At 41.5% G+C, this 26,957-nt stretch overlaps 3 protein-coding genes across 4 annotated transcripts; 1 reads left to right on the forward strand and 2 right to left on the reverse strand.

Moving 5' to 3' along the window:
- Positions 1–201: 201 nt before the first annotated feature.
- LOC124033849 (CKLF-like MARVEL transmembrane domain-containing protein 4) lies at positions 202–18,789 on the forward strand. 2 transcript variants are annotated; one of them, XM_046346218.1, is made up of 5 exons: positions 202–1,149; positions 7,695–7,871; positions 14,353–14,451; positions 16,061–16,230; positions 16,887–18,789. In XM_046346218.1, the coding sequence occupies exons 1-4, from the start codon at positions 964–966 to the stop codon at positions 16,223–16,225; spliced, it is 627 nt and encodes a 208-aa protein (XP_046202174.1). In that variant the 5' UTR covers positions 202–963; the 3' UTR covers positions 16,226–16,230; positions 16,887–18,789. The 2 variants fall into 2 exon arrangements, with proteins under 2 accessions (XP_046202174.1, XP_046202173.1); XM_046346217.1 differs by having other exon boundaries at positions 206–1,149; positions 16,061–18,789.
- LOC124033850 (CKLF-like MARVEL transmembrane domain-containing protein 3) lies at positions 18,736–24,411 on the reverse strand. The gene is made up of 5 exons (XM_046346219.1): positions 24,158–24,411; positions 21,670–21,825; positions 21,059–21,154; positions 20,521–20,638; positions 18,736–19,703 (listed from the first exon to the last, which is right to left on the reverse strand). Exons 1-5 carry the CDS (start codon positions 24,275–24,277, stop codon positions 19,672–19,674), a joined length of 522 nt encoding a protein of 173 aa, XP_046202175.1. The 5' UTR covers positions 24,278–24,411; the 3' UTR covers positions 18,736–19,671.
- Positions 24,245–26,581, reverse strand: LOC124033851 (chemokine-like factor). Its single transcript, XM_046346220.1, has 4 exons — positions 26,427–26,581; positions 25,787–25,942; positions 25,565–25,660; positions 24,245–25,273 (listed from the first exon to the last, which is right to left on the reverse strand). Exons 1-4 carry the CDS (start codon positions 26,532–26,534, stop codon positions 25,166–25,168), a joined length of 468 nt encoding a protein of 155 aa, XP_046202176.1. The 5' UTR covers positions 26,535–26,581; the 3' UTR covers positions 24,245–25,165.
- Between the last annotated feature and the right edge of the window lie 376 nt (positions 26,582–26,957).

The following is a 26,957-nucleotide window of genomic DNA, read 5'->3' on the forward strand; positions in this document are numbered from 1 at the left end:
CATGTGTTTGGCCTATTTGGCGATATGTAGCCTAGTGGTATCTATTGTCTACTGCATAGTCGATTAACATAATACTGTAATGTGTTACAGTGTTACAGTAATCGGGGTACTATTGCAAGCACTATACCGTAGGCCTAGCCATAGAGATGATGGGCCTACCTGCCAAAGCGTCATCAGTGTACACCTGTGTACACGTCACGATTATAGACCACCACTCTCCGCGCCCTGCATGGCAGGGGAAAACATACGCAGTATCTATCAACGAACGATGTTACACACATCCGGAAAGCCCTTCAGTATTTACAATTAAATCAACGGGGATAATAAAGATTGCCTCCTGGACCTAGGCTACCAGAAGTTACTATATCCAATGGGCGTCTTCAACATTTTAAATACTTTTGAACGCGTTTGCATACAGGAATGTGCAGTTTTTTGGACGAAGACTTTACATTTACAGTAACCGTAATATAATTTGTATTCAAGCTCAAAACTTTTGGCTACAAAAGCCATGGTGTAAAAACGGCATACCTCGTTTCTTCTGGCCATGATGGATTTTTTGTTATTTCCATACAAGTATCACAAAGGAGCGGAATGTAAGCTCTCCTGTTTCTCCAACTCCCTGAATAGGTGTTTTCGGTGCGTGCAGAACAAACCAGAATAGTCCCCTTACACTGGCGCGCAACTGTAACGCAATTTGTATCACATTCTTTTTGGAAGCAGCATTTGATCAACGAGGAATATTCGCGGAATAAGCATTGTTACCCCCCCCCCCTTTTTTTTAATCGCCACAACAAAGTAGCTTGTTGTGCGATCGTCGCATCAAAAGTGAGTCGTTTTTATTTTGTCCCTTTCGCTTATTGCAAACAAGTGTTTTTTTTGTTTTCAAAGCTACACGGTGAGTAATCCACCACGCTACTCTCTAATAAAGTGCCCGTGCGTGTAGGAGTGTACAGTCAAATCATCATGAGGAACACCGAGGAGGCGGAGGGGTTTGATGGCGAGGCCTCCAACACTTCCATGATCTCGGGAGCAAGTAGCCCATACCAGCCCACCACCGAGCCCGTACACTCAAGGAATGTTTTGGGTGGCATTAGGTGTGACTTTGAGTACCTGAAGTCACACTTTGGCATATTGAAGGCCGTTGAAGTGGTGAGTTAAATCATTCAGTCAAATCATTCAAGAGACTGCTTAACTAGGCAACTGAAGAACTGTAAAGATGTGCATATGAAAACGCTTAATTGAATGGTGTGTAGCTTCATTTGTATGTGTGTAGTCTGTACTTGTCTGTTTTTGATAGATGGCCTGCTTCTTTAGGCACAGTGACATAGTAGTAGCCCATTTTGCATGTTGGTCACCCAGTCCACTCTGCTACACTTAAAAAAAAAATCGAATCAAATTTACTCTCACATGCGCCGAATACAACTGGTTTAAGATTTTACCGTGCAATGCTTGCTGACGAGCCCTTCCCAACAATGCAGAGTTTACAAATATAATACACAAGAATGGCGTTATATACAGGGAGTAACCGTACCATATCAATGTGCAGAGAGGTACATGAAGATAGTACGCGGTTTTGCAATGGAAGTAGCCCAAATAATGACAAATTCCTCTACTAGAAAGAATTCCTTATCAACCAGTTCCTTACTGTTCAAAAGTTTGGGATCACTTAGAAATGTCCTTGTTTTTGAAAGAATAGCAACAACAACAAAAAAGGTGTCCATTAAAATAACAACATTGATCAGAAATACAGTGTAGGTATTGTTAATGTTGTAAATGACTATTGTAGCTGGAAACTGCATATTTTTTAAATGGAATATCTACAATGGTGTACAGAGGCCCATTATCAGCAACCATCACTCCTGTGTTCCAATGGCATGTTGTGTTAGCTAATACAAGTTGATCATTTTAAATGGCTAATTGATCATTAGAAAACCATTCTGCAATTATGTTAGCACAGCTGAGAACTGTTGTCCTGATTAAAGAAGCAATAAAACTGTCCTTCTTTAGACTAGTTGAGTATCTGGAGCATCAACATTCGTTTAACAGGCTCAAAATGGCCAGAAACAAAGATTTTTCTTCTGAAAATCGTCAATCTATTCTTGTTCTGAGAAATGAAGGCTTCTCCATGCGAGAAATTGCCAAGAAACTGAAGATCTTGCACAACGATGTGTACTACTCCCTTCACAGAACAGCGCAAACTGTCTCTAACCAGAATAGAAAGAGGAGTGGGAGGCCCCGGTGCACAACTGAGCCAGAGGACAAGTACATGAATTAGTGTCTAGTTTGAGAAACAGAGGCCTCACAAGTCTGGCAGCTTAATTAAATAGTACCCACAAAACACCAGTCTCGACGTCAACAGTGAAGAGGTGACTCCAGGATGCTGGCCTTCTAGGCAGAGTTTCAAAGAAAAATACATATCTCAGACTGGCCAATAAAAATAAAAGATAAAGAGAGGCAAAATAACACAGACACTGGACAGAGGAACTCTGACAATAAAAAATGATAAACATGGATTAGCTAACACAATGTGCCATTGGAACACAGGAGTGATGGTTGCTGATAATGGGCCTATGTAGATATTCCATTAAAAATCAGTCCAGCTACAATAGTCATTTACAACATTAACAATGTCTACACTGTATATCTGATCAGTTTTATTTTATTTTAATGGACAAAAAAATGCTTTTCTTTCAAAAACAAGGACATTTCTAAGTGACCCCAAACTTTTGAACGGTAGTGTATAACAATTGTATGACTGTTTATTTTCAAGAAATCAGCAACATTTCTCTCAGCAGTTGACAGGACGGGGAAACAGCATAGTTTAATGCGGGGCTCGAGCCGGTACACCTAAAACCAGATGTCTAGGAGGGAGAAAACACAACAACAAAGGAAGATGATGCCTCCCAAAGCTATGATAATTCAGTTGCAGAGGAAACGACTCGGCCAGAGTTTTGTCCCCTCTTTTGGTGCCAAACCGCTCAGTCAAAGATGGTGCTCTCACATAGCCTACAGATGAAGCACTGTATCCACAGTGCGGGAAAACCAGTGGAACTGAGGAAGTAATTAAGTGCATACAGTGCCAAGGGAAACAACCTGAGCCCCATACTCAGAAGATGCCATGTTTGAATATTGCTTCATTAGCAATTATAGAATATCATTTGGCTTCTGTTGTGCTGTACAGAGGTCAAAGCACACACCCTCTCGACTCTTTAAGTGAACTCATTGTACAAAGAGTTTTGATGTTCAGAGAATTCACCAGATTCAAAGCCCGAAAAGCCACAGTACCCGTGTGACCAGGAGAACGGTGGGAGAGATGTACCTGGAGAATCACACACACCGGAGATATTTGTCTTTGAGAAAGACATCTGTAGCCTGCGTGTAAAGTCTGTGCTGAGAGCAACTCTCTGTGCCCAGGTGGACGTTCACCGCTTGGTCAGATGAGACTGACAATAAGCATGTGATAACAATGTAATAGTGGGAGAAAGCTGATCAACTAGAGGTTACATAAAAACAAAACAAAACACTGAGGTCAAACAGGAAGTCATGTCTTTCATTACAGTTACCCAGGGTAAATTGTTGTGGAGACACCACAACTCCCAAGGACATTACAGGTGTGAATGCGACAGGTCTTTCCAGTCTTTCCTGGTCATGCCAGTCTAATTCATTACCTGCACTGGGTAGGATGTCGGAATGTCGTTATCTCACCTTATCTCACCTTTACCATGTCTGCCAACCAAGCCGTGTTGGCGCTATGGACCTAGTCAACTGTATTACTTTATTAGCCTTGCTTGCTATTCTTCCTCTGTAAGGGGGTTTCATTTGAACGATAGTACAGAGGAGTTGATAACACATTCCTTACGTTTACTCATGGCAGCTCATTCAGGAAATATGTTCAAGGTTGACCATAATAGTTTTACAGTCGCAGAGCTCCCATATGTAGGCTTGGTTTGACTGTCAGTCGACCTTGGAGTGCATGTATGCTACAGCCTTTCCCACTGCCACTGGGCAATGATTGACTGGCTTGAAGGGCCACACAGGGAACTGCTGAGGCCTTGTGTTTTACTATTTAATCCCCCAAACACCGTTCATTGTAACTCATCTGCAAATGTGCCCAGTTTTTCCCTGAACAAGAGCACTCTCAATGTAAATGGATCATCCCAGTTCAATCCACATTAGTTGATGATTGATATTGTTGAACTAAATTAAACTAGTGATAATGGACTAAAGTCTAGTTTAAAGGGATGGTTGATGATAAGTTATCCTTCCCTAATAGGCTACTCACTATTCAGTTACATAAAATCACATACGATTTCAGCTATAAATCAAAAAGCATACTTTTTGTGGGGTAGTAAAGTTGAATGTTCGGCGCTAACCTTGCTGGTCAAATCGGGATGGTTTTGTGTGTAGTACAGTATATGTCACATTAGTTAAGTTGAGGTGAAACCCTCCCCCCGTTAGCACGTTTACCTCTCCTAATGACTTTACTATGGGAACTGTTCCTACCGCCACACCCACTTGGTCTCTGGTCCCATAGAGGTTGTTGTAACATAAACACTGAAGGTCTGAGGTTGACCTGGTGTTACTGGGAGAAGCAGTAGCCCCAGGATACTGGTGCTATCACCTTCAGAGAACCTTTCTTTGTGTCAGTCTCTGGTAACTTTACATGGGTGTGAAAAGTCTCGGGACAACAGGCTTTTGTGGATCTCATCTCCTCTAAGCATTTCTACATAGCTCAAGTCATTTTTCCCAATCAGCTCTTACCCAGTCAGCTCTAACCCAATCAGCTCTTACCAATCAGGTTTTGACAGTCCCTCCTTTTTGTACTGTTTATAATGTAATTTACACGGTGGCCTTTATAATACCAAAATAAAGCTCCCGTTTCATCTCATTTGTAGAGTGTTGCCTTTTGGATGAAGTTGTTACATAGCTATTCAGTTGTCAATGGTCCTTGTAATGTTGATCTTTTTTTGGATGCTTTAACAAGGGAAAAGTTTAATATTATTGAAGGCCCTTTTTGTAGGCTGTGTATGGAGCTAAATGAATTTACCAGACGCTGCTCCATGTCAGCTTGTACTTCCCATTCTGGAGAGACTGTGTATTCTGTTCTAATGTTTCTCTCTGACTGGTCTTCAACAAATACACATGATAGGTGGAATTTTCTGACTCTACAGACATCTCTGGGGTCAAGAAACAGGAGAGGAATTTAATTTTTTTTTTGCACAGATTACAATGAGCCATTTGGGCCAGGAACGAAGTACACAGGACACCACTGATCAAAGGTCGTTGGAGTGCAGTCTGTGTTTTGATGCCTACCTCCCATTCTTTTTCTGGGAAGGGCTGCTTTTATCACGACTCAGCGACGACTTCATCCACACTGCATCCACCCCCAGTCTGGACACGTCCATGTTGTAATGTCACGCCGTGTGCACCCAGACCAACACACCTCTAATGGGGTTTCAATTGGCTGCCACAGAGGAAGACATGGGCTCGAAGAATCCCTCACTGAGGTACCTACTGCAAGTGTGGGGTTGGCAGAGATTTGCCCGTCTGAAATAATACGTTTGTGTGTGTGTGTGTGCGCGTGACTGTGTGTCTGCGTGAGAAACCGTGTGTTGCGAAGTGTTTGGGCTTCGCAAGGCTGTAATTGCAGCAGATGTGTGAAAGGTGGTGAGCCAGACAGCCTGTCAGGAGTGTAGCCTAAGCGCTCTCCCACCTCAACAACTCTATGTGTCAGAAATAGAAGTGTTGTGATGAGGAGCCCTGTTGCAGTCCCCTGTTCTGTTCATTAACCGGGCTGACAGGTTTAAGAAACAGCCCGGGGCTAGGGAGGAGAGGAGGGGAGCTGGTCAGAAGGAACACGACCAGCTGCCTCCCTGCTGCTCCCATCAGCATCTGGTTCAATATACTCGTTGATTTTACTCACCGCACTTATCATGTCAGTTGTCTCCTATGTCAGCCAACTAAGATGCCAGTTTTACAGCAAATTCTGACTTTGACAATTTTTCTCTATGCCATAGAAAATTGTTGTTGTCAGATGGATGACCATCCCATCCTCAAGGTATCAAAAACTTGTTCCTCAGGATAATATATGACTTAGATGGAGAGGAAAGAGTGGCTACTGATCTGCATTGTGTCTGACCCAGAACAAGACAGGATGGATTGGGCCTCGACACTGCGCCAACATATTTTATGGAAAATGTGTTTTGTTTTTATGAGGGAAAAAATTATATTACAGATGGATTGGTCTTTTTTCCAACTTCATTATGGTAATTCTTTACACAAATCATAGGCCTCATATAGTCTCCAACGCTATTACAGGTAATTGTACAGAGGTGAGGGATTTTTCTCTGTCTAAAGATAACATCACGGCTAAAAAAAGGAGGTGAATTTGCATATTCAAGTCCCACTGTTGCCATGGAAAGCGTTGTCTGTCAATCACCCTTTCCATTTAATGACTACAAAACAGGAGTTGGCTCTTCAGAGAGGCCTCGCTCAATCTGCATTTCAGAAGAGCACGGAAAACAGACAAGAAATCTGAGCAGGTCATACATCATACATTATAGAAACAGCATGAAGTGTACGTGTATGCATATCTGTGTCTCCTTTCGTGGCTTCTTGATCAGGTTTGTTAGGGATGGATTCTCGTGGTTAAATCCCAGACTTGGTATTGGTACTTTTAGAGTTCTGGCCGTGAGCAGATCCTCAGACGCTTGGCTGTCCATGTCCCATGTGGGGAGCTGTAGACTGTCAAGAAGTCATGTGAAATCCTCGTCAAAGCTGTGAAACCAAGCGTCTGCTTAAGACATCTGAAGGCTCCCCTTAGGAGGGGGATTTTTGAAAAGTGGTGGGAGGAGAGGGAGGGAAAGAAAGGGATTCCATACGAGTGTGATGTCACTTTTGATGATGATACCAAAATAGTGCTCTCACTGTGTGATGTGACTGGGGAATGTTCCATTAGTCACCTTTTTAGCTTTCTCAAGGTGGTGTGAATGTACACAGTGCACGGGTGCATTTGCATGCTCGTAATTCTCAGACTTCCTATCACAGAGCTCATACATTTTTCATGATAAAAGCTGGACTGGGCCCTTTATCCCAGATGGAACAGATTCTTTATTGAGATCTGTCAGGCAACTAGATCTGGTCTGAGCCTGGCCCAGATGGGACAAAGCCTGGAATATGTATGCGTGGTGATGGCGGTGGTTCCGTCTCCCTCAGGCTCACGCGGACCAACCTGTAATCTGCTCTGACGTTTGTGGAGAGCCGGGCTGATTGCATCGGAAGCCCTAAATAACACATTAACCTCCCGAGTTCTCCCCCATCACTGTGGTGGAGTAATGATTGGGAGGGGAAAATATATCAATTAACTGTTCACAATGAGGTTGTGGGCTCCTCTCACTCACTTCCCAAGGCAATGCCACTCCCATCAGCACCAGTCACCTCAGTCTCATCAACGATTTGGAGTAAGGTGAAAGAAACATGGATCGTGTCACTAGTTGATATATCATTACTAAATGGCTAACCCCTGGCATGCCTCACATGATTAATTAACCATATAAATAAGTCATTTCTGGCTTTCACGTTGGTCATACTCCGTCTGACTGAATGAGTTTGTTTGGGTTGATGTGGGTAGTATCATAACTACCTTATTTTAAGGCTATCCTTGACCTGTCCCTCTTCCTCCTTCCTCTCTGCAGGCCCTGGCCCTCATAGCCTTCATCTGCATAGAGACCATCATGCTGTGCCTACCCTGCGGAGGGGTCTACTTCTTTGAGTTTGTCAGCTGCAGTGCCTTTGTAATCACCGGCGTCCTCCTCCTCATCTTCAGCCTGAGTCTGCACACCAAAGTGCCCCACGTCAACTGGAGCCTGACGGTGTGTATACCACCCACACGCACTGGCCAATCACATCCTCTTATACTGGAGGCAAGAGTCTGGTTCAGATGTCGATAAGCCAATAGACACGTCTTCTGGAGGACTTAAAGAGTTGTTCTCTTTGCTTTGAGACTAAAGTTGTGACTAGTATATATACAGTGTTATTACATAGGTATAAGAGCAACTTCACATAACATATTAACATATGTGATTGAATAAAAGTTGATTGGTTGAACTGAAGGGTAAACTGAATTTGCTGAATGTGCACTTGCCTATACAATGTGTGTGAGAATGAGTTTTTTTTTTTAAATGCAGTCATAGCAAATGTTAGTGGTGGGTATTCTCCAATCCAACATGGCCCCTTTGACTATTTGCCTACAAACACACATCGTTAGAGCGTTGGTCTCCCGTACAGGATGTGTTGGAAATGGAAACGCTGAACACACTGCATACCAGAAAGAGAAATAGATGGTGAGTTAAAGTGGTTTAAATCCAACCATAACTATCGTATTGCATGGTATACTTAGTACTATGTGTTTTTACCTCAAACAGGCATACGGGGGTGTGCCTTTGGCTTTTACTGTTGGCCAAGTGAAGCAAAATGAAGCAGGGTTTTTATATATTGTTTTAAATAGGCTTTGTGTGTTTTTCTCCTGAGGCCCACTGGTTTTGGGCTATGCAGGACCCTTCAAAGAGATGGAAACACTGCACCATGTCCACACAACATATGGCGGTCTTTGTATCTTCTATAATTCAGTACTTCCATATGAAAAATATCAAATGTCTGTGAATGTGATGTCATAACGTAGTTGGGGGGTTTTATCGTCTTATGCACACCGTTTGTGTGAAGAAACAAAAGTAATTTGGTGTGTTTATGCCGTTGGGCCTTTTGGGGTGGGCAGTTGAAAGGTCTGTAATCTGTATTCATTTGAGTCAGTTAGAGGCTGTTGCGTTGTGTGCATATGTGTGTTTGGTTGTGGCTTAAAGAGAGCTGTTGCCACCTCCCAGGGCTCTTATTGGCTCTAGATTGGAGTAGCGGACTTGGCCTCGGCATAGTGGCCCATTTCTCCTTCATTGTATTTATATCTGTGACATTCAAAGCTTCTCCAATGTGAGTGGGCTCCAGGAATTTTGACATTACACAGCAGTTCTGACTGAGTGTAAATCTGAGAAAGTAATTCTCCAAACACTCCAGGGACACTGAAATGACCCCCTTGTGGAGCTGACTTATAAATGTGGAAAATGTCTGAGGAGGGTTTGTTCTTCCAATTATGTGCTATTTGATACTGTCATGTCAAACCCCTGCTTGATTATATGTTTGGTAATGGTCTATTGCTGTCTTGGGAATACAGGGGAGCTATTCCCTCACCTAAGACAATGAGACCAGCCATGGGCTTTATCATAGAGCTCTCTGAGGTAACTTTTACAAAAAGTTGTTGAGTGAAAGCTCCTGGAAATATCACATTTGGTTAGAGGTCATTTGGTTATTCAGATACATTGTTGGCGCTAGCTAAGGGGAGTGAGTTCGGAATGATGTGTTATTTTTCTTTCCCTGTCCCTGGTGAACTGTGTGATCCCGTGTCTCTGGATTTGGGTGGCAATGTGCCGTTGTTCTGTCTTGTGCTGGCAGAGACTGACTCTCTTTTTGTGGCGTGGCCACAACGATCAGACATTGTCTCAGAGCTGACTGTCTCTCTTGTCTCTCCACACAAAGGCTTTCAAATTACCAACTGCCATGCCAGGGAGTGCCAGCACAGAGAAGGGTGACCACGCACACAGACACTGCCAGTTTTAAATGTGGGCGAGTGCTGGCCCAGTCAATGCTGGGAAAGTTTTTGCTCACAAATGAGGAGGCTGGGAACATAAATCTCACTACATGCTTGACTGGAATGGCAGGCGGTGGAGGACCTGAAGTGGCCTCTAGACTGGATCTTTGACAATGTGCCAGGTAGTCTCCCCTCTGAGTGATAGCATATGCTGATCTGGTTTGCAGGTTATCCCCTCTCACTTTACTGCAGATCCTGCTATGCCAGCTCCTTATCCTTTCTGAACATGGAAATCAGGCAGTGTAGTGTATTGGCTTGAATGGAGCGAAGGTTTCTGTTTTGATAGATGAACCTGTGGCAAATCACAAGCAACATCTTATTTATTTACTTTGCTGACTAATGATTAAATGTGATACAGTGCATTCCTCTCGCAGATGTATCTGTGTGGTTTATTTTCTTTGGATCTTGGCATCTGTTGAAACAGTGTGCAATGCCATCCTGTTTGTGTATGCATTACTAGCTTCTGCTGTTTGTTCCAAAGTAGGTCTCTGTCAGACCCCATGCTGCTTTACCGAGCAGGGTCCATTCCCTCCCCCTACACGTTTAATCCACCTGCAAATTATGGCTTGCTATTGTGATTCATATGTTGTGCTCGCAGAGCCCTCGTCTCTTACATTCTATTCATTTTCACTCAGTTATTTCAGAGGGGAGTCCAGGAAACGTTTTTCACTGCAGTTTTTTAAGCCCTGTATTTTGCCACCCAAGCAGAAGACATGCAGTAATTATGCTTCTCTTTTTATCGATTTCACCCCCCCCAAAAAAAAAAGATTGTTGAACTGAAGGTTTTCTGCAATGTGATGTCTACTCGCACTTCAGAGAGTTTGTCTGGATATGCATGTGTCCTGTTGCCTTGATCCTTGTCTAAATCAGCATAAACACGCAGCTGAAAACATTTGGTAGAACCATTTGAAGGGGATGTAGCTTCTGGCGCCTCGACAGCCCTCCTCGGTGAAAGACCACTCCTAACGCACTCAAACGTTCTGGCTTCCAGAGAGTCCCTGGCTGCTCTGCCAAATGCTGATACTTGCTGACATCTCCATCTCCCCCAGAGAAGCCAGTAAGTCTAAGCGGCCTGCCTGCCTCTCTGCCTCGGGGCTCAGGGTGAAGAAGGGGTTGGAGAAGTGTGTCACTCTGCAGAAAGCGCGAGAGTGAGGCAGCGGTTTGACTGGGGTATTTAAAGGCAGGCGCTCCATCTTACTGCTTTACAAACCGCAGCTGTGCATGTGGTAATGGTTTCTCCCAGGGGTGAGCTGGACCTGGGGTGAGCTGGACCTGGGGTGAGCTGGACCTGGGGTGAGCTGGACCTGTGGTGAGCTGGACCTGTGGTGAGCTGGACCTGGGGTGAGCTGGATCTAGGGTGAGCTGGATCTAGGGTGAGCTGGATCTAGGGTGAGCTGGATCTGGGCTGTGTAGTAGAGGGAGCGTGGCAGTATTGACGCTGAGAAATCAGTCCAGTAACACCAGTTGGACCAGTGTATGCTGTGTTGTTACTAAGGTTGTTGGTGATGGTGTGTTCAGTGGGAGATCCAGCTCTAGAAGATAGCCTAGTGCTGCTGTAGGAATGCTTCCATTAAACACATCAGACGGATTAAACCCCAGGATAAACAGCACTTTTCAGTTTTACATCCCACTGAGCACCGTTTGCCTTCTCTTCACACATCTTGCCAAACAGATCACACACTCTATACCTGCCAAACATAGACTGCAAATACAGGGAGTGAGGCATTAGAGTTTATTTGCCTTACATTTGAAGCCAAGCTGTAGGAATGCTTCCATTAAACACATCAGACGGATTAAACCCCAGGATAAACAGCACTTTTCACAGTTTTACATCCCACTGAGCACCGTTTGCCTTCTCTTCACACATCTTGCCAAACAAATCACACACTCTATACCTGCCAAACATAGACTGCAAATACAGGGAGTGAGGCATTAGAGTTTATTTGCCTTACATTTGAAGCCAAGTGTGAGACTCAGGCTTGATTAGTTTCTGATTGACTCCAGCATTTGTGTGGTTTGGTGGTCTGAGCTGTACATGTGTGTTGGTGCAAAAAGGGGAGACTTGAGTCTGGTTTGGCCAGTGTTTGTTTTGAGGGTCTCGCTTGGCTAGTGCTCAGTCTTGAGTCTAGTTTGGCCAGTGAGTCTGTGGGGGATAGTTGGTGTCATGTGAGATGATGTGGGTTATGACTACCATTATGCAGCTATTCACATAGGGGGCCATTGCCCCAGTCATGCTGAAACATTTATTAAGCATACACTGAAGGACTGGTCAGCCAGAACAACACATCCTGAAAGCTCACGGAGACACAGTGTCCGATGTTCATGTGAATAATCAGGTCCTTGTACTAGGACCTTCAGTGACTGCCTTCAGCGCCAATTACTATCAACAGGGAACAACAGAACAGCACAAACAATTCCAAAAAATCAGATTAGAGGTTGACCGGTTAATGGGAATGGCCGATTAATTAGAGCCGATTTCAAGTTTTCAGGACAATCGGAATCTGTATTTCTGGACGCCGATTTTGCAGAATAAATGTATTTTATTTATTTTTACAACTTTATTTAACGAGGCAAGTCAGTTAAGAACACATTCTTATTTTAAATGACGGACGGCCTAGGAACGGTGGGTTAACTGCCTTGTTCAGGAGCAAAATGACAGATTTTTACCTTGTCAGCTCAGGGATTCAATCTTGCAACCTTACGGTTAACTAGTCCAACGCTCTAACCACCTGCCTCACGAGGAGCCTGCCTGTTATGCAAATGCAGTAAGAAGCCAAGGAAAGTTGCTAGCTAGCATTAAACCTATCTTATAAAAGACAATCAATCAATCAATCATAATCACTAGTTAACTACACATGGTTGATGATATTACTAGTTTATCAAGCGTGTCCTGCGTTTCATATAATCGATGCGGTGCAGATTCGCGAAAAAGGACTGTCGTTGCTCCAACATGTACCTAACCATAAACATCAATGCCTTTCTTAAAATCAATACACAGAAGTATATATTTTTAAACCTGCATATTTAGCTAAAAGAAAGGTTAGCAGGCAGGCAATATTAACCAGGTGAAATTGTCACTTCTCTTGCATTCATTGCACGCAGAGTCAGGGTATATGCAACAGTTTGGGCCGCCTGGCTCATTGCGAACTCATTTGCCAGAATTTTACGTAATTATGACATAACATTGAAGGTTGTGCAATGTAACAGCAATATTTAGACTTAGGGATGCCATCCGTTAGATAAAATACAGAACGGTTCCGTATTTCACTGAAATAATAAACATTTTGTTTTCGAAATGATAGTTTCCAGATTCTACCATATTAATGACCTAAGGCTCATATTTCTGTGTGTTATTAGGTTATAATTAAGTCTATGATTTGATAGAGCAGTCTGACTGAGTGATGGTAGGCACCAGCAGGCTCGTAAGCATTCAATCAAACAGCGCTTTTGTGCGTATTGCCAGCAGCTCTTCGCAATGCTGTTTATGACTTCAAGCCTATCAAGTCCCGAGTTTAGGCTGGTGTAACCGATGTGAAATGGCTAGCTTGTTAGCGGGGTGCGCGTTAATAGCGTTTCAAATGTCACTCGCTCTGAGACTTGGAGGAGTTGTTCCCCTTGCTCTGCATGGGTAACGCTGCTTCGAGGGTGGCTGTTGTCGATGTGTTCCTGGTTCGAGCCCAGGTAGTGGCGAGGAGAGGGATGGAAGCTATACTGTTACACTGGCAATACTAAAGTGCCTATAAGAACATCCAATAGTCAAAGGTATAGGAAATACAAATCGTATAGAGAGAAATAGTCCTATAATAACTACAACCTAAAACCTCTTACCTGGGAATATTGAAGACTCATGTTAAAAGGAACCACCAGCTTTCATATGTTCTCATGTTCTGAGCAAGGAACTTTCTTACATGGCACATATTGCACTTTTACTTTCTTCTCCAACACTTTGTTTTTGCATTATTTAAACCAAATTGAACATGTTTCATAATTTTTTTGAGACTAAATTGATTTTATTGATGTATTATATTAAGTTAAAATAAGTGTTCATTCAGTATTGTTGTAATTGTCATTATTACAAATACATTTTAAAAATCGTCCGATTAATCGGTATCAGCATTGAAAAATCATAATCGGTCGATCTCTAATTCAGATAGCTGTATGACAATGATGTTGGTTACAGAGACTCTAAAAATTCTACAGAAACTTTAAATATGCTACTTTAATATGACAGAAACTCTAAATATTTTACTTAAATATTACAATTCTGAAATACAGCATGAGCATACAGTACCAGTCAAATGTTTGGACACACCTACTCATTTAAGGGTTTTTCTTTATTTTTAATATTTTCTACATTATAGAATAATAATGAAGACATCAAATCTATGAAATAACACATATGGAATCATGTACTAACCAACAAAGTGTTAAAAAAATCTAAATAGATTTTATATTTTATATTCTAAAAAAGTAGCCACCCTTTGCCTTGATGACAGCTTTGCACACTCCTGACAAACATTACTCAACAGTGTCTCTGTACAACATGGTGCGAGAAGCTTGTACTAACTCCTGGCTACTTACAATATGTACAGTAACTATCAGTCTAAACATGACCTGTTAATTAACATGCATGGTCTGTCTGTCTGTCCCTACAGGACCTGGTCAACACTGCAGCCAGCACCTTCTTCTTCTTCCTGGCTTCTGTGGTCCTGGCTGCTCTCAACCACAAGTCTGGAGCCGAGATCGCAGCAGTGGTGAGTTCCCCCGCCCCGCCCCGCCCCACTGCATCCTCATCCTGGTCACTCCCTGTGACCCCTGACCTGGGCCTTCTCAGAGTGACCACCCTGTTTATTAGTCTCTCTCAGATGTACACCACTGAAACATGGGCTGAGGTCTGGTCTTTCTCCGTTCACCCCCTCATCCTCCCTTCCCTACTCCCCTCTCATTGTGAAAGGGTTCTTTGATCCATTATTGTGCTATGCAATGAACAGTGGCTGGTGTTACATGACCCAGTAGATATATGTTGTTTGAAGAGTAGCCTATATGCATCTAAAATATACATCAGAGACATTTACTGCAAAATGTTCAGAGATATGTTCAATAATCAAATCGAATCAGAGACATTTAGCTATTAATTAACTACAATCCTCCTTGAAGTTTTTCTGTTGAATTTCTGTTTATCAGATTCTTTGTCTTTCCACATTATACTGTATTTCCTGTTAACTGCTGCCTCCCTGTGGAAGATAGCCTGAACTGCATTTCACCAAGTCAATATCGCATTTTGTCCCCACCTATAGTATAATAAAGCCAAAATAGAATTGCTGCCACATCAAGCTGTCTGACATTGTGAGAGGTTTGAGGATCAGTTGGCCAGACAGTAATTGGCCAGCCCAGAGGCGAAGTGTTCATGATCAGGGTGTGCTGAGAGCTTGATGATGTGTGAGCAGAGCCACAGTGAATGTTCATGGCTCCATTGGCCACCCTGCTGCTGCCACATCCACACCATTTACTGACTCAGTCCCTCCCTGGAGTTTATGAGCTGATTTCTGATTTCTGATTCATGTCATGTCAGCTCTGAGCCGTGACATGGACGTTTACTCTGGAGTTCAGCCCTAATTCCCTCTTTGGAGAGAGAGAGGTAACACCTCATTGGTTTCTCTCTCTCTCTCTGTGTTTCGCTTTCTCTTTGACTATCAACCCTCTTTGTAACCCTCAACCTAATTTTGATGTCTCCCTCTCGTTCTTTGTACCGCTTGCTCCATGATCTCTTGCAGATTGTATGCATTTGTCTGGCAAAGCTTGCTTGTTTCCTTACACATAAGAAAGCATGCACGCTCTCGCACACACTGCTGCTCCTTTGATTCCTGTGGTTGTGCATGAGGCTGGATCAGCAGAACTGTGTACTACGGGCGCCCGGTCGGTGGCCTGAGGATTTGTGCTTAGTCGTTTATGGTACAGATGTTCTCAGCAGGAAGTTTCAAATAAACATCCTGGGCTTTTCAAGCCTGAAGGGGGCCAGTTAAATCCCTGGGCTCTCATTCTGGGGAGGGATGGAGGGAGTCGTGGGTGGGGTGTATTTGTTGAATTCCACTCTGTCTATTTCTTTAGGGGCGTATACTGTATAAAGGGCTGCGATTTGGAGACAGATTAGACACTTTGTGTGTTACTGTTTAATCAGCTAAATGTCTTGCTGTAATTATACAGTAGTCCCTGCTTGAGATGTATTTACTACTGGAAATATTAGGAAGGACTGGAAGGAGGTGTCATTTCCTCCTGTACTACTTAGAAACCCACATGTATTTTAAGTTCATAGTAACAGAAATTCTGTTGTGTTGAATCATGTTTCTGTAACTTCCTGTGCAGATATTTGGCTTCCTGGTGACGTGTGTGTACGCTGTGAACACCTTCCTGGCTGTGAAGAGGTGGCGTATGGGTGACGGGCGCTCAGTGGCGGTCCAGACCAGTGAGTACATGCGAGCCCGCACTGCCTCCCGGGGAGAGATGGAGGCACGGCCTGACCTGGCCTGATGGAGGTGATATTCTGAGACCAAGACTGACATTTAGGGCTTCTATCTTACCATACCCTCTCTCCCACTACCCACTAGTGACATAACAAATCCCTGTACCCAATCCATGGATGAGCACTGCAGCCTCTTTACTTGGGGGTCTCCTTTGGCGAGAGTCCCTCAAGGCCTGGACCCAGAGCCCTAGCCCCCTGAGAGTACCAATACACAGACTGGGTCAGAGATCTTCCTCTGTCGACAGTCATTAAGAGAATTGACTTGATGTTAATTAAGTGATTTTCTGGTTTCGAATTCAGTGTGGTTTGAACTCTTGCTCCAGTGTTTTGTAAATGCTCTTAACTGTGTGACTTGGTATCTATGGCCGCCAGCACGTACTGTACAGGGTTTGGTGGTTATGTTACTTGTAGCACTGTTTGTTTAGATATGGAATGATTTTTTTTAACGCTACAGATCTGACACAATGAGAACAACAATTTAATGAATTCAGTTGATGTATATATTTTTTTAACATGAACTTGAAAAAAAAAGGACCAAAAGCTTAGGCCTATTCATTAAGGCAGGTCAACCGGTTATTAAGGTTATGAACTCAGATACTCTTGAAACACATTCCCAACACAGTTCAGTTCCATAATGTCATTACATTTCCGTTGTGTCTCCCTCTGTAGAAGATGTAAAGTTACCATCCTCAGTGTATCTCACTAATACACAACACCGAACCACATGAACTTTTGAAGGAAAGTTGAAGGTATTCGTTTTTTGATTATCTTTATTGAAAGACTTGATTTAGTTTCTTCAGAAAGTATTCATACCCCTTGACTCATTCCACATTTTGTTATTACAGCCTGAATTCAAAATGGATTAAATATATTTTTTTCTCACCCATCTACACAAAATAGCCCCTAATTACAAAGTGAATACATGTTTTTAGAAATGTTTGATACTTTATTGAAATTCAGGCTGTAACATAACTAAATGTGGAAAAAGTCAAGGGGTGTGAATAATTTCTGAAGGCAATGTAGTTGGTATGGGTGCTATTTGTAAATGGTTAAAGAGTATAGTATATCTGGCCTAGTGAGTGACAGACAAATTGCACAGTGGTACGTTACTAACATGGTGGTACATTTGGTCATTTAACTTAATACTGATAAACAGGTGCAGGTCGAGGTCAGCGTCCATAGCACATCTCAGGTATTGGCTGATTCATCATTTATTTTTTAAACTTAAATGTGGCATCACAAACATTTGTCAAAAGATGTTGCCTTCTTAATAATTGGGTCCATGGCATACTCATTCAGAGAATGGCGCACCAATGGGGTTTTACTTTTTGCCATGAATGTATTTAGTTGAGTGTGTGATCTTATTAACCTTATACAGCAAACATTATCACATACCTTATTTCAGAAAACACCCTCGCAACTTCCTGTACTGTTTTTGTTGAGATCACATTTATGGAGATGTAGCCTAAGTCTGTTCATATGTGCAAGTTTGTACTGAATGTGTCTAGGATGAAGGACTTTTAGTTGACTTGTGTTCTGGTCATTGGATTTTCTGTTCTAAATAGTATTGTGCGTTTACATCTACACAACATTGTGATTCCAGGTGTTCTGTATTCCACAGACCCTGCTGGTAATACTGTATGTATATGTGGATTATGGTAAAGATACCATCAGAGGAACTGCTCATGGTGGATGCTTTATATGAAGTGCACCTTGTGGGACATCTTACAAATGTTTTAAAATGTGTTTAAGAGTTGATGAACCAATATTCTTTGTGAGAACAATCTTAAAGCCTAACTAAATGAATGACTTTGTAGGCGAGGGCGGGAACATTGCAAATCTCAAATGAATTTGAATGAATTGACCGTAATAACTGTTGATTATGATTGAAACGTGTGCGAGGGCGGGTTTGTGTGAAGAATAGACAATCAAAATGTTTCTATTTATGTCTCTCTATTCAATGAAGGACTGGGCTGATTGTTTTAAGTGGTGTATTATGCGTCGACTTCACAGTAGTGGATCCATCTCCTTTATCTAGCAATACATTATTCTCTGACATGCAGTAATAGGCCATGTGAGTGCATATGTAATCCTTGCTTTAACTAGTAGTGAAATGACGTGACTATAGTGGAACAATACGAGTTAATGCTTCATGAAGGCCTTAACAATCCAGAGCACTTTGTAAATATAACCTACGATTTTGAACGGGGTGTATTTATATTACAGTATCTTTTAACATGCTTAAAACAACTCCACCAGTGCTTCACGCATAGTTAATGACTTGTGTCAAGGTTTTGAACCACTCACAATCCGAAATGGCCTATCTTAAAATGAAGACTTAACTGCTCTTATCTTTTTAAAGTTTGACCTTGATTTTCTTAAATGCTCTGTAATTGATACAGGTACTTGAGGAGGCAGTCATAAAATCTGTATTGTTGTATTTAAATAATTTTCTGTAGATTTAACAAAACTATCGTTTATGGTGACAACTTTGTTTCAAAATAAAGGGGTTTGGAAATGTTGTCTTGATATTTTATTAAACAAAGTAAAGCTTACACTGGCTGAAAATCAACTGTTTCGTTTCTTCTTTTCTTTACATGACCTGCAAATTGATAAATGTTTGATGTACAAACCTGGTAAGAAAACCTTAATAGGAACCATTTTAAATAGGAAAACGTTTTGGTGTACCATTTATCAATGAATGCAGTCCTACCACATTTGCAGTTTACTTTTCAAAACACAATCACAAAGGTCTCAGTGCTTTTCCATTATCAAAGGTTTTCGGAATTGGTAGAAAAGAAAACATTCTGCGGACAAATCCAAATTCAAACAGGAAGTGGCCATTTGGGCAGGCCGGTAAGAGTCGCTAAGTGCCATGCACAGTAAGTCTTTTCAGCTCGGTGAACATGGATCTGTCACAAAATGATTGTAATGCAAGGATATCACATCAGATATAGGAACATTTTCAATAAAGGTTACCAGAAATGGAAAAATCAAGCAAAGCCAGTATGATGATTGGACAGATGGTGTAACCAGCCAACCAGCTGCCAATATTTTCAATTATGTAAACCTTATAAAAACAGGGAATTTCTCCAGATTCTTCAATTTAAAAATATAGTGTCATCTGCCTTTGTTCCCCATGCTCCTCTTGGCATTATGGAGGCTGAGCAACTGTAAACCAATAGCCATCACCAAAACTACCACAGTTCTTTCCCATCTTCAGAAATGTATTTCAGAGTTTGGGCAATTTTAGTGCATTTGGAAAATAATACTGTAACTGATCATTGTATGTGTCAGCATTCCAAAGCGCTAAAGACAGATTGGAAACCTGTTTTCACATCAGTTTCAAATTAAATGTGAATCTTTCAGGAAAACGTTGATGTCTGCAGTATGGCTGTCTTCCTGCCAGGCATGGTAGATTGGACACACACACGGTCCCTGGGGTAGAATCTCTTCAGTCTGAGTCAGAGTCTGAGTCGTTGTACTCTATAACACAAAACCAGAAATAAAAACTTTTACAGTTATGTTATGAGCTGTGCCTGTCTGTGTATGACACAACCCCCCTGCCTATCCCTTCCATAGAGGGAAGTGAAGTGAATGCCTTGTCTTGCTGGGTCCTGATAGCTCTGACCTCCTGCAATGATCAGGAATTAGAAATTAAGATAAAGCCTATATAATCCTACAAGCTAATCATGATAGGTAGAAACACATTTGCAGTCACCATGTGGACAGCATCGATGATTAAAGAGCTAATATAAATGTTAATAACATAGTAACAACTAGGTTGTGCTGAGATATTTTCAGGGCAAATGAGAAATCAGAATTCAGATGTAACCATGTTTTGTTTATTGAATAGATTAGCTACTCAGCATGGTCAGAACTAAGCCAACAATCTGCACAGATTTTCACAGACGATGTGCTGACTCCACAAACACACTCCATGAGTATTCGATCCCCACTGACCTATGTGACCCTTGGCTGAGTAAACTTGAGCCATGTGGTCCACAATGTGGCTAATGATTTCTACTACGAGCTATCAGCAAACTGCAAGTTTGTTGTTTTCCTAAACTATCCAAACACATTTCCTTAGAACTGACAGAAACTAAAAACCCTGAACGGAGAGTCAGCACCAAGTTTTAATTTCTATATTTCCTGTGTCCATTTTGTGAGAAGAAAAGGAAAGGACGGAATGTTTCTGAGGGGTACTGGTAGCAGCTACAGTGTGTAGCATTAGGGACAAAATGTAGATTTACGTTAATTAGATCATACTATATACTAGACAGGATTTGAAAGAAAGCATTACCTGAGGTTCTTGGTGGGTCGTCACCCGAGTCCCCTCCTTGTTTGAGGAAATTAGCCAGGTCATTAAAGATGAAGTAGAAATCGAGCGCAAAAACAATGGTGGCAATGAACCCGAACACCTGAAGGGGGTGGAGGGAAAGAAAACCTTTGATATCAATGTGAAATTGCTAGTGAATCCAAAAGGGGGTGAAGTGTCTGACAGAAGCTTATAATATGATATCCAGACACAATGAAGTAATGCAGCGGAATAACCAGACACGACTTCAGAGTTCAATGTGTATACAGTCAATTAGGGAGGGGGGGTCAAAGTAATTCCATGGAGAGCCTAGTGTCTGCCGGTTTTTGTTTTTTCCTTTCAATTAAGTGGAGTTCCTTACTAATTAGTGACCTTAATTCATCCATCAAGGACAAGGGAGGAGCGAAAACCCTCCGTGGAATGAGTTTGACACCTCTCGCTGCAAATGGCGAAGGGACACAGCTCTGATAGTGGCATAGGCTAGATGAGAGATGTGTGGATAGTGTCAAAGAGCATTTCTTACCCCTGCTGCTTTAGAGGCCCCGTCGGTGAACTTGGAAACTGATATTATGGAGATGATAAAAAAGATGATGGACGCACTGACACAGCGCAGAAAATCCTAAAAGAGAGAAATAATACAAATGAAAAAGTAGTTTTAACATTTGTTTTAGAATTGTCAGCAGTGGCTACCATCCCTACTGTACCCAAGTGGACTATAAATATACTGAGTGGACAAAACCTTATGAACACCTGTTCTTTCCATGACAGACTGACCAGGTGAAAGATATGATCCCTTATTGAAGTCACTCTTTAAATCCACTTCAATCAGTGTAGATAAAGAGAAGGAGACCGGTAAAAGAAGGATTTTTAAGCCTTGAGAAAATTGAGACATTGATTGTGTATGCGTGCCATTCAGAGGGTGAACGGGTAAGAAGAAATATTTAAGTGCCTTTGAACAGGGTATAGTAGTAAGTGGTAGTAGTGTTTTTTTCACGCTCAACATTCTCCTGTGTGTATCAAGATTGGTCCATCACCCAAAAGACATTCAGCCAACTTGACAGAACTGTGGGAAACAGTTGTAAGAACACCGTGGGAAGGTGTTCTTAATGTTTTGTACACTGTGTGTATACTAACCATGAGGGGAAAGTGGAATCCCTTAAATCGCTCATTGAATTTGGTGGAATAGGCAAAAAGGAGGAAGAGGGCAGCCAGGAACTCAATCAGGGGTGCTGTGACAAAGGCTGCCGCCGTGGATGCAACAAAACAGATGAACGCGATGAGGGACAGAGCCTGGCGGAGAAGACAGAGGGAGGGAGAGATGGAGAAATTGACCAATAGAATGCAGTGAAGGCATACTAAACTTATTTTGGTCCAAAATCTCCATTTCAAGAAATGTTGCAGTGCCCCGAAGCTATTACATTTCCTGTCTCAAGCTGTAAGGAGATGTTGCTGTTGAATGACAGTTAATATACACAGACACTCACAGATACACTACAACCCTATACTGTACATGCATGTTTGCTTGTTTATACACAATTGTGTTAACGCAATTGTTCACTTTAGCTAATCATGAAACATGTTTGTCTGGTTGAGCACAAATCCTGAAAGATGCAACTGCCTTTGTGATTTAAAGATCGGAATAAGTCTTTGTTATCAGCATGCAGTCTCTCAACGAATCACAAGTTTGTGTTTACTTTGTACAGCATTTCTGGTGATAGTGCTTGTTTTCCTACACCCCCTTGTCCTGAGTTCCCCCGGCCATCATCATTGGACAAGACAAGCCCAGGCACTGTCATTCTACACAGAGAGCCATCTTGTCTTTGTTACACTGGGTCATCAAAACCACAGACATGGCTCGACTTGGGTAGGGAACTCCCCCAAATGCAACACAGACTGCTACTGCAGCTTTCATAGATACAACCCCGAACACACTGTTCACCTATCTTACACTTAGAATGTGTTTCATCATCGAAAAACATTGAGTATCTTCACAAGGCACAGCAGAACTGTGCTTCTGCTTATCAGACATTTTGTCTGACCTTGACATGACTAACGTTTCTCATCTCAGACACCCACTGCTATGTTTCTGCATCGCAGGAACAGTTCTTACCAAATATGTCCTTGAATAGATAGTAAAGCAACAAGGTCAATCCTCTAGGAATCTTGGAATCTAACATTTGCCTCTGAGAATTCGGGCACGACAACATTTCTTGTAAATTGAATGCTACAAGCGACAAACTAAATTACTTAAGCAGCATTGTTGTCATTCCAGCTATTACGATCAGGGAAATCTCTGCATATGTTTTCCAGCTGTCTTGAGCCACTACTAAAACCAGCATATTTCATCGTGAGTGTTTCCACCCATTTCCAATGGTTGAAGTCATAGTAGCACCCGTGTGGTTTCTAGCGCAACAAGGGGAGAGGATCATATTCTAAGTGTGTGTAAAGAGGCTGCATTGTTCTTGGAGACTGATTCCTTTACCTTATAGCGCCAGTCAGCCAGAGCCCTCTATTCCATACAGTATGGCTGTTGGGTTACATGCCCCCCAGCAGAGTCAGTTAAGTAGAGACTGAGAGGGTTGATCATTGCTTTCTGCAGCACATCCATGAACTGAATCTCACATGCCAGAGATAGGAGGGTCCATGATAATAACATATTTTGAGTTAATTCGGTTCAAATCCTCAGTGGTGACCCCTTTTACAGTAAAGATATCTAAGCAGACGCACTCTTGCTTCACTTCCTGATATCTGAGGTTTGAAATAATCCATCATCATTGAATTATCAAGAATGAATGCAGTCATTTATTTGAAACCCTTTGTAATTTGAGAAAACTCTCTCTTTGAAATGAATTTTTACCATGATAATTTTTGTTTAATTGAATGTGCAAACGTGTCCCTACAATGGACTACTGCACATCATGTCAAAACCTATTAGTAGATATCCAGTATTACAGTAATACACGCAAAAGTGCGACAGTAGACTGACCACATGAAGTATAGAATACATTACAGTTGTATGTAAGGTATATTGCTTGCTTGTGTTAACATGAATTAGCCTACACAAGGCCACATGAATATGAATGATTGTTTACATTTACAATTACATTTAAGTCATTTAGCAGACGCTCTTATCCAGAGCGACTTACAGGCTATATGTCTCCAAAATGATTCATATGCATTGTCTTTCGTATAACTGGTATACATCTCACCTGAATTAAAAGGTTATCAGTCGTAAACTTAAAACCTTCCAAAGTACAAAAAATAATGTGTGGCTAACTAATTCATCAAACTTTTTTTAGCGCCTTTGACGAAAACAAAATGAGAACCGTGTGATGGACACACTGATCTCAATAGAAATTAGCAGAATTCAATGGTTGTGTTTTCCATAGAGTTTACCTAAACAGCTGGTATACAATAGCATAAATGAATCCTAACAAAAACATACTTTTCAGAATTCAAATGTTTAACACTAAACAGCAACAAACCCGTTAAATCGAGTGCACCCCGCCCCCGTCATCTAAACTTCTACGCATCTGCTTGTCTTGGCAGCGTTGAAGAAAAGTATTCGGAAGAAGCAATGGAAATAAATGACACTAATATCTTCTTTGAAATGCTACGTTACCACTTCTGCAATAAGAAGTTGTCCTTTCCTTGAAGATGCGAATTCTTTAGCGATTGGGAGAATAGTTTGAAGGACACTTTGGCTCGGTCCAGTCGTATCGGGAGCTTCGATGTCCCCCATTGCAAAGATAAAGTTTGAGTTCAGTGATGGTTACAGATCCAGTGGGCTGGAAGAGTTGAGAGAGTGGAAAATGAGAAGCCTCGAAAAAGCGTGTTGCTTCTTGAAGTGGAAACGGAAATAATGACAGTGCGAAAATGTAGTTCACAAAAGCTCAACATCTGCATTCTAGAGATGTTGGACCCTTATGCTGGGCGGACTGGGCTATGTGCATGCTAATATGCGCCAAAAACTAAAATACTGTAATGTATTTGTTAAAATTGTTGTGCTGTATCCCTCGAGTTTTATAAATAATATGTTTTAACTTTATGGGAACGTCATAAACAGCTCAAAATGCAATAGAAACATTACTTTAGAATAAAGCAGAAATAGACTAGGTAGGCCTACACGTAACCTGACATTGTTCAAAACATTATACAGGCCTAGGTTTCAAAGGTGTACTTATTTTATATACATGATAATTGTGTTGTTGCATGGATTAAGCTATACAAACAAATGGGCAATCTGCAGTTGATACATCCATTTTTTTATTTAGAAATTAATTATATGTACACATATATAAATGCCCCATGAGCTTAGTTCAACTGTCATACACCATCAGAACCCAAAATATAAGCTTGTTTTACTCCAATAATCGTAAACAAACTAAATGTAAACAAACACTATATAGCCTCGAAACATGGTTAAAACTATCATGTTGATATCATTGATGTCTATGAATTTGAGAGTGTTTACATTTCTCCATCCACATATCCTTCAGGTTTTTACCAAAAAGGGCCGGGGCCAAGCCTTGTTATTGTTTCAACTGCTGATTGCCCCTTTAAACCTACACGTATACATGGAAGGACTGACATAAGAGAGTGAGCATGGGAGGAGACAATTGTGGTGTCTTCACTTCACAGTGCCAGTTGCTGCTGTTCTTGGTTGATTGAATGTGACCCTCTTGAAAAGCATGTAACCATCCACACACCACAGGCCTGTTGCTATGAAACCCACTATCTGGATAGGGAAAATATACAAGACTTAGTGTTAATATCAGATATAGTCTACAGGATAGAATTGTAGCTGACATTTCTGTAATAGTTCATTCATTAGTTGTACTGGGTGCCAAATGTGGGATTACAGTACAGATGAATGTTAGTGGAAATGTTCACACGGATTGTAATGCCTTTGGGCAGTTTATTATTGACAGGAGGGTGTGTAAGATAAGGCTTCACCCAGAAACCCAGCTCTATAAGGCCCCCAATTAGAAGGTCAACAAGGAATACATTTGGTTTTTTTTTATCTCACCCCTCCACCCAGGGTCCCTGTCACTGTGTAAGTGGACACTGCTATCAGACTCAGGATAAGTATGAAGACTGCTGCAAACAGTGAGTTGAACAAATCCTGAAGAAGAAAAGACAATGAAAGTTACTCAGGAAGCTTGCCTGTCTGACATTTTCACAGCAGTTAATCAATGTAAAAGACCTACTGTAAACTATGCACTGTAATTAAATACTGTAGGTTCCTTACAACGAGAGGCCAGAAGAACAGAGTCAGCTTCTTGTTCAACTTCAGCGTGTACAGCAGAAGCAGGGAGAATGTGATCACAAACTCCATGCATGTAGCTGCAATGTATTTGGGCCTGGATGCTACCGCAAAACACACAAATGCTACAAACATAGTCCCCTGAAAAAGAGAGCATTGGCATTTAAGAGATTATAGGAAATGCTATTTGATTGTTTCCATTCAAAAATATTTAAGAATAGTCTAATCCTACAAATTGAAATGGTTGTTTCACACCAAAAGCTGTGAAAATGCTGGTAGTTTTAATTTATTCAAATGTAATGTCTACTAGAGGGCATGCAGTATCTTGTTTAACATCATCACCAACTACTGGGTTTAACGTTTGAACAGTTCACAGGAACTATACCTCTGATATTCACTTCCACTTCTGTTTTCTCATAGACAACATATTTAGGAAATAATGTATGTCAATATAATCTCTCTGTAACAGTAGGCAAGTGTAATATCCTATAATAATACTGTGCAATACATTCTTGCTGTTTTTATCAAGTTTACACCAGATATATAGCCTTATCTGTGGTGATAAGTCTTTCCAAAACCCAGCGGTTTACCAAAGTATGAAATATGCATATGAAAAATGTCTCACCATCTCTACTAATTTAACGACACCCCTCAAGGATCGGAGAAAAGCAGTATCAACCTCCATTGTTAACGAAGGGATGTTACTGGTTGTTCTGGAACAGTCCTCTGTCATGTTGTTAAATTTCAAAGAACCAGCTAAGAGTTTGTGCTTCCTGAAAAAGCTATTTCCTTTCAGTTGCAGGATATTACAGTCGGTTGCTCAGAATGTGTGCAGTGTTTTCACACCCATCACTGCTAAACACACTAGGCCTTTTCATCCTGCTTGCATGCCACTAAACAAATCAAATTATATTGTTCACATACACATGGCTAGCAGATGTTAATGTGAGTGTAGCGAAATGCTTGTGCCTTCTAGTTCCAACTATGCAGTAAAATCTAACAAGTAATCTAACAAATTCACAACAACTACCTTATACACACAAATGTAAAGGGATGAATAAGTACATATAAATATATGGATGAGCGACGGCGTGTGGCATAGGCAAGATGCAGTAGATGGTGTAGAATACAGTATACACATATGAGATGAGTAATG

This window comes from Oncorhynchus gorbuscha, linkage group LG04 (assembly GCF_021184085.1).
Source record: "Oncorhynchus gorbuscha isolate QuinsamMale2020 ecotype Even-year linkage group LG04, OgorEven_v1.0, whole genome shotgun sequence".
Taxonomy (NCBI): Eukaryota; Metazoa; Chordata; class Actinopteri; order Salmoniformes; family Salmonidae; genus Oncorhynchus; species Oncorhynchus gorbuscha.

Bases quoted from the DNA above. Each gene is read 5' to 3' on its own strand.
- LOC124033850 (XM_046346219.1), bottom strand. From the start codon at position 24,277: ATGGGGGACATCGAAGCTCCCGATACGACTGGACCGAGCCAAAGTGTC. The intron at 21,155-21,669 runs GTTAGTATACAC...TCTCTCTTTTAG, and splicing joins GATTCCACTTTCCCCTCATG to GATTTTCTGCGCTGTGTCAG. The intron at 20,639-21,058 runs GTAAGAAATGCT...CACCCCCTTCAG, and splicing joins GGGCCTCTAAAGCAGCAGGG to GTGTTCGGGTTCATTGCCAC.
- LOC124033849 (XM_046346218.1), top strand. From the start codon at position 964: ATGAGGAACACCGAGGAGGCGGAGGGGTTTGATGGCGAGGCCTCCAAC. The intron at 7,872-14,352 runs GTGTGTATACCA...CTGTCCCTACAG, and splicing joins ACGTCAACTGGAGCCTGACG to GACCTGGTCAACACTGCAGC. The intron at 14,452-16,060 runs GTGAGTTCCCCC...CTTCCTGTGCAG, and splicing joins GAGCCGAGATCGCAGCAGTG to ATATTTGGCTTCCTGGTGAC.
- LOC124033851 (XM_046346220.1), bottom strand. From the start codon at position 26,534: ATGACAGAGGACTGTTCCAGAACAACCAGTAACATCCCTTCGTTAACA. The intron at 25,943-26,426 runs GTGAGACATTTT...TCTCTTTTTCAG, and splicing joins TCGTTAAATTAGTAGAGATG to GGGACTATGTTTGTAGCATT. The intron at 25,661-25,786 runs GTAAGGAACCTA...TTTCTTCTTCAG, and splicing joins TGTTCTTCTGGCCTCTCGTT to GATTTGTTCAACTCACTGTT.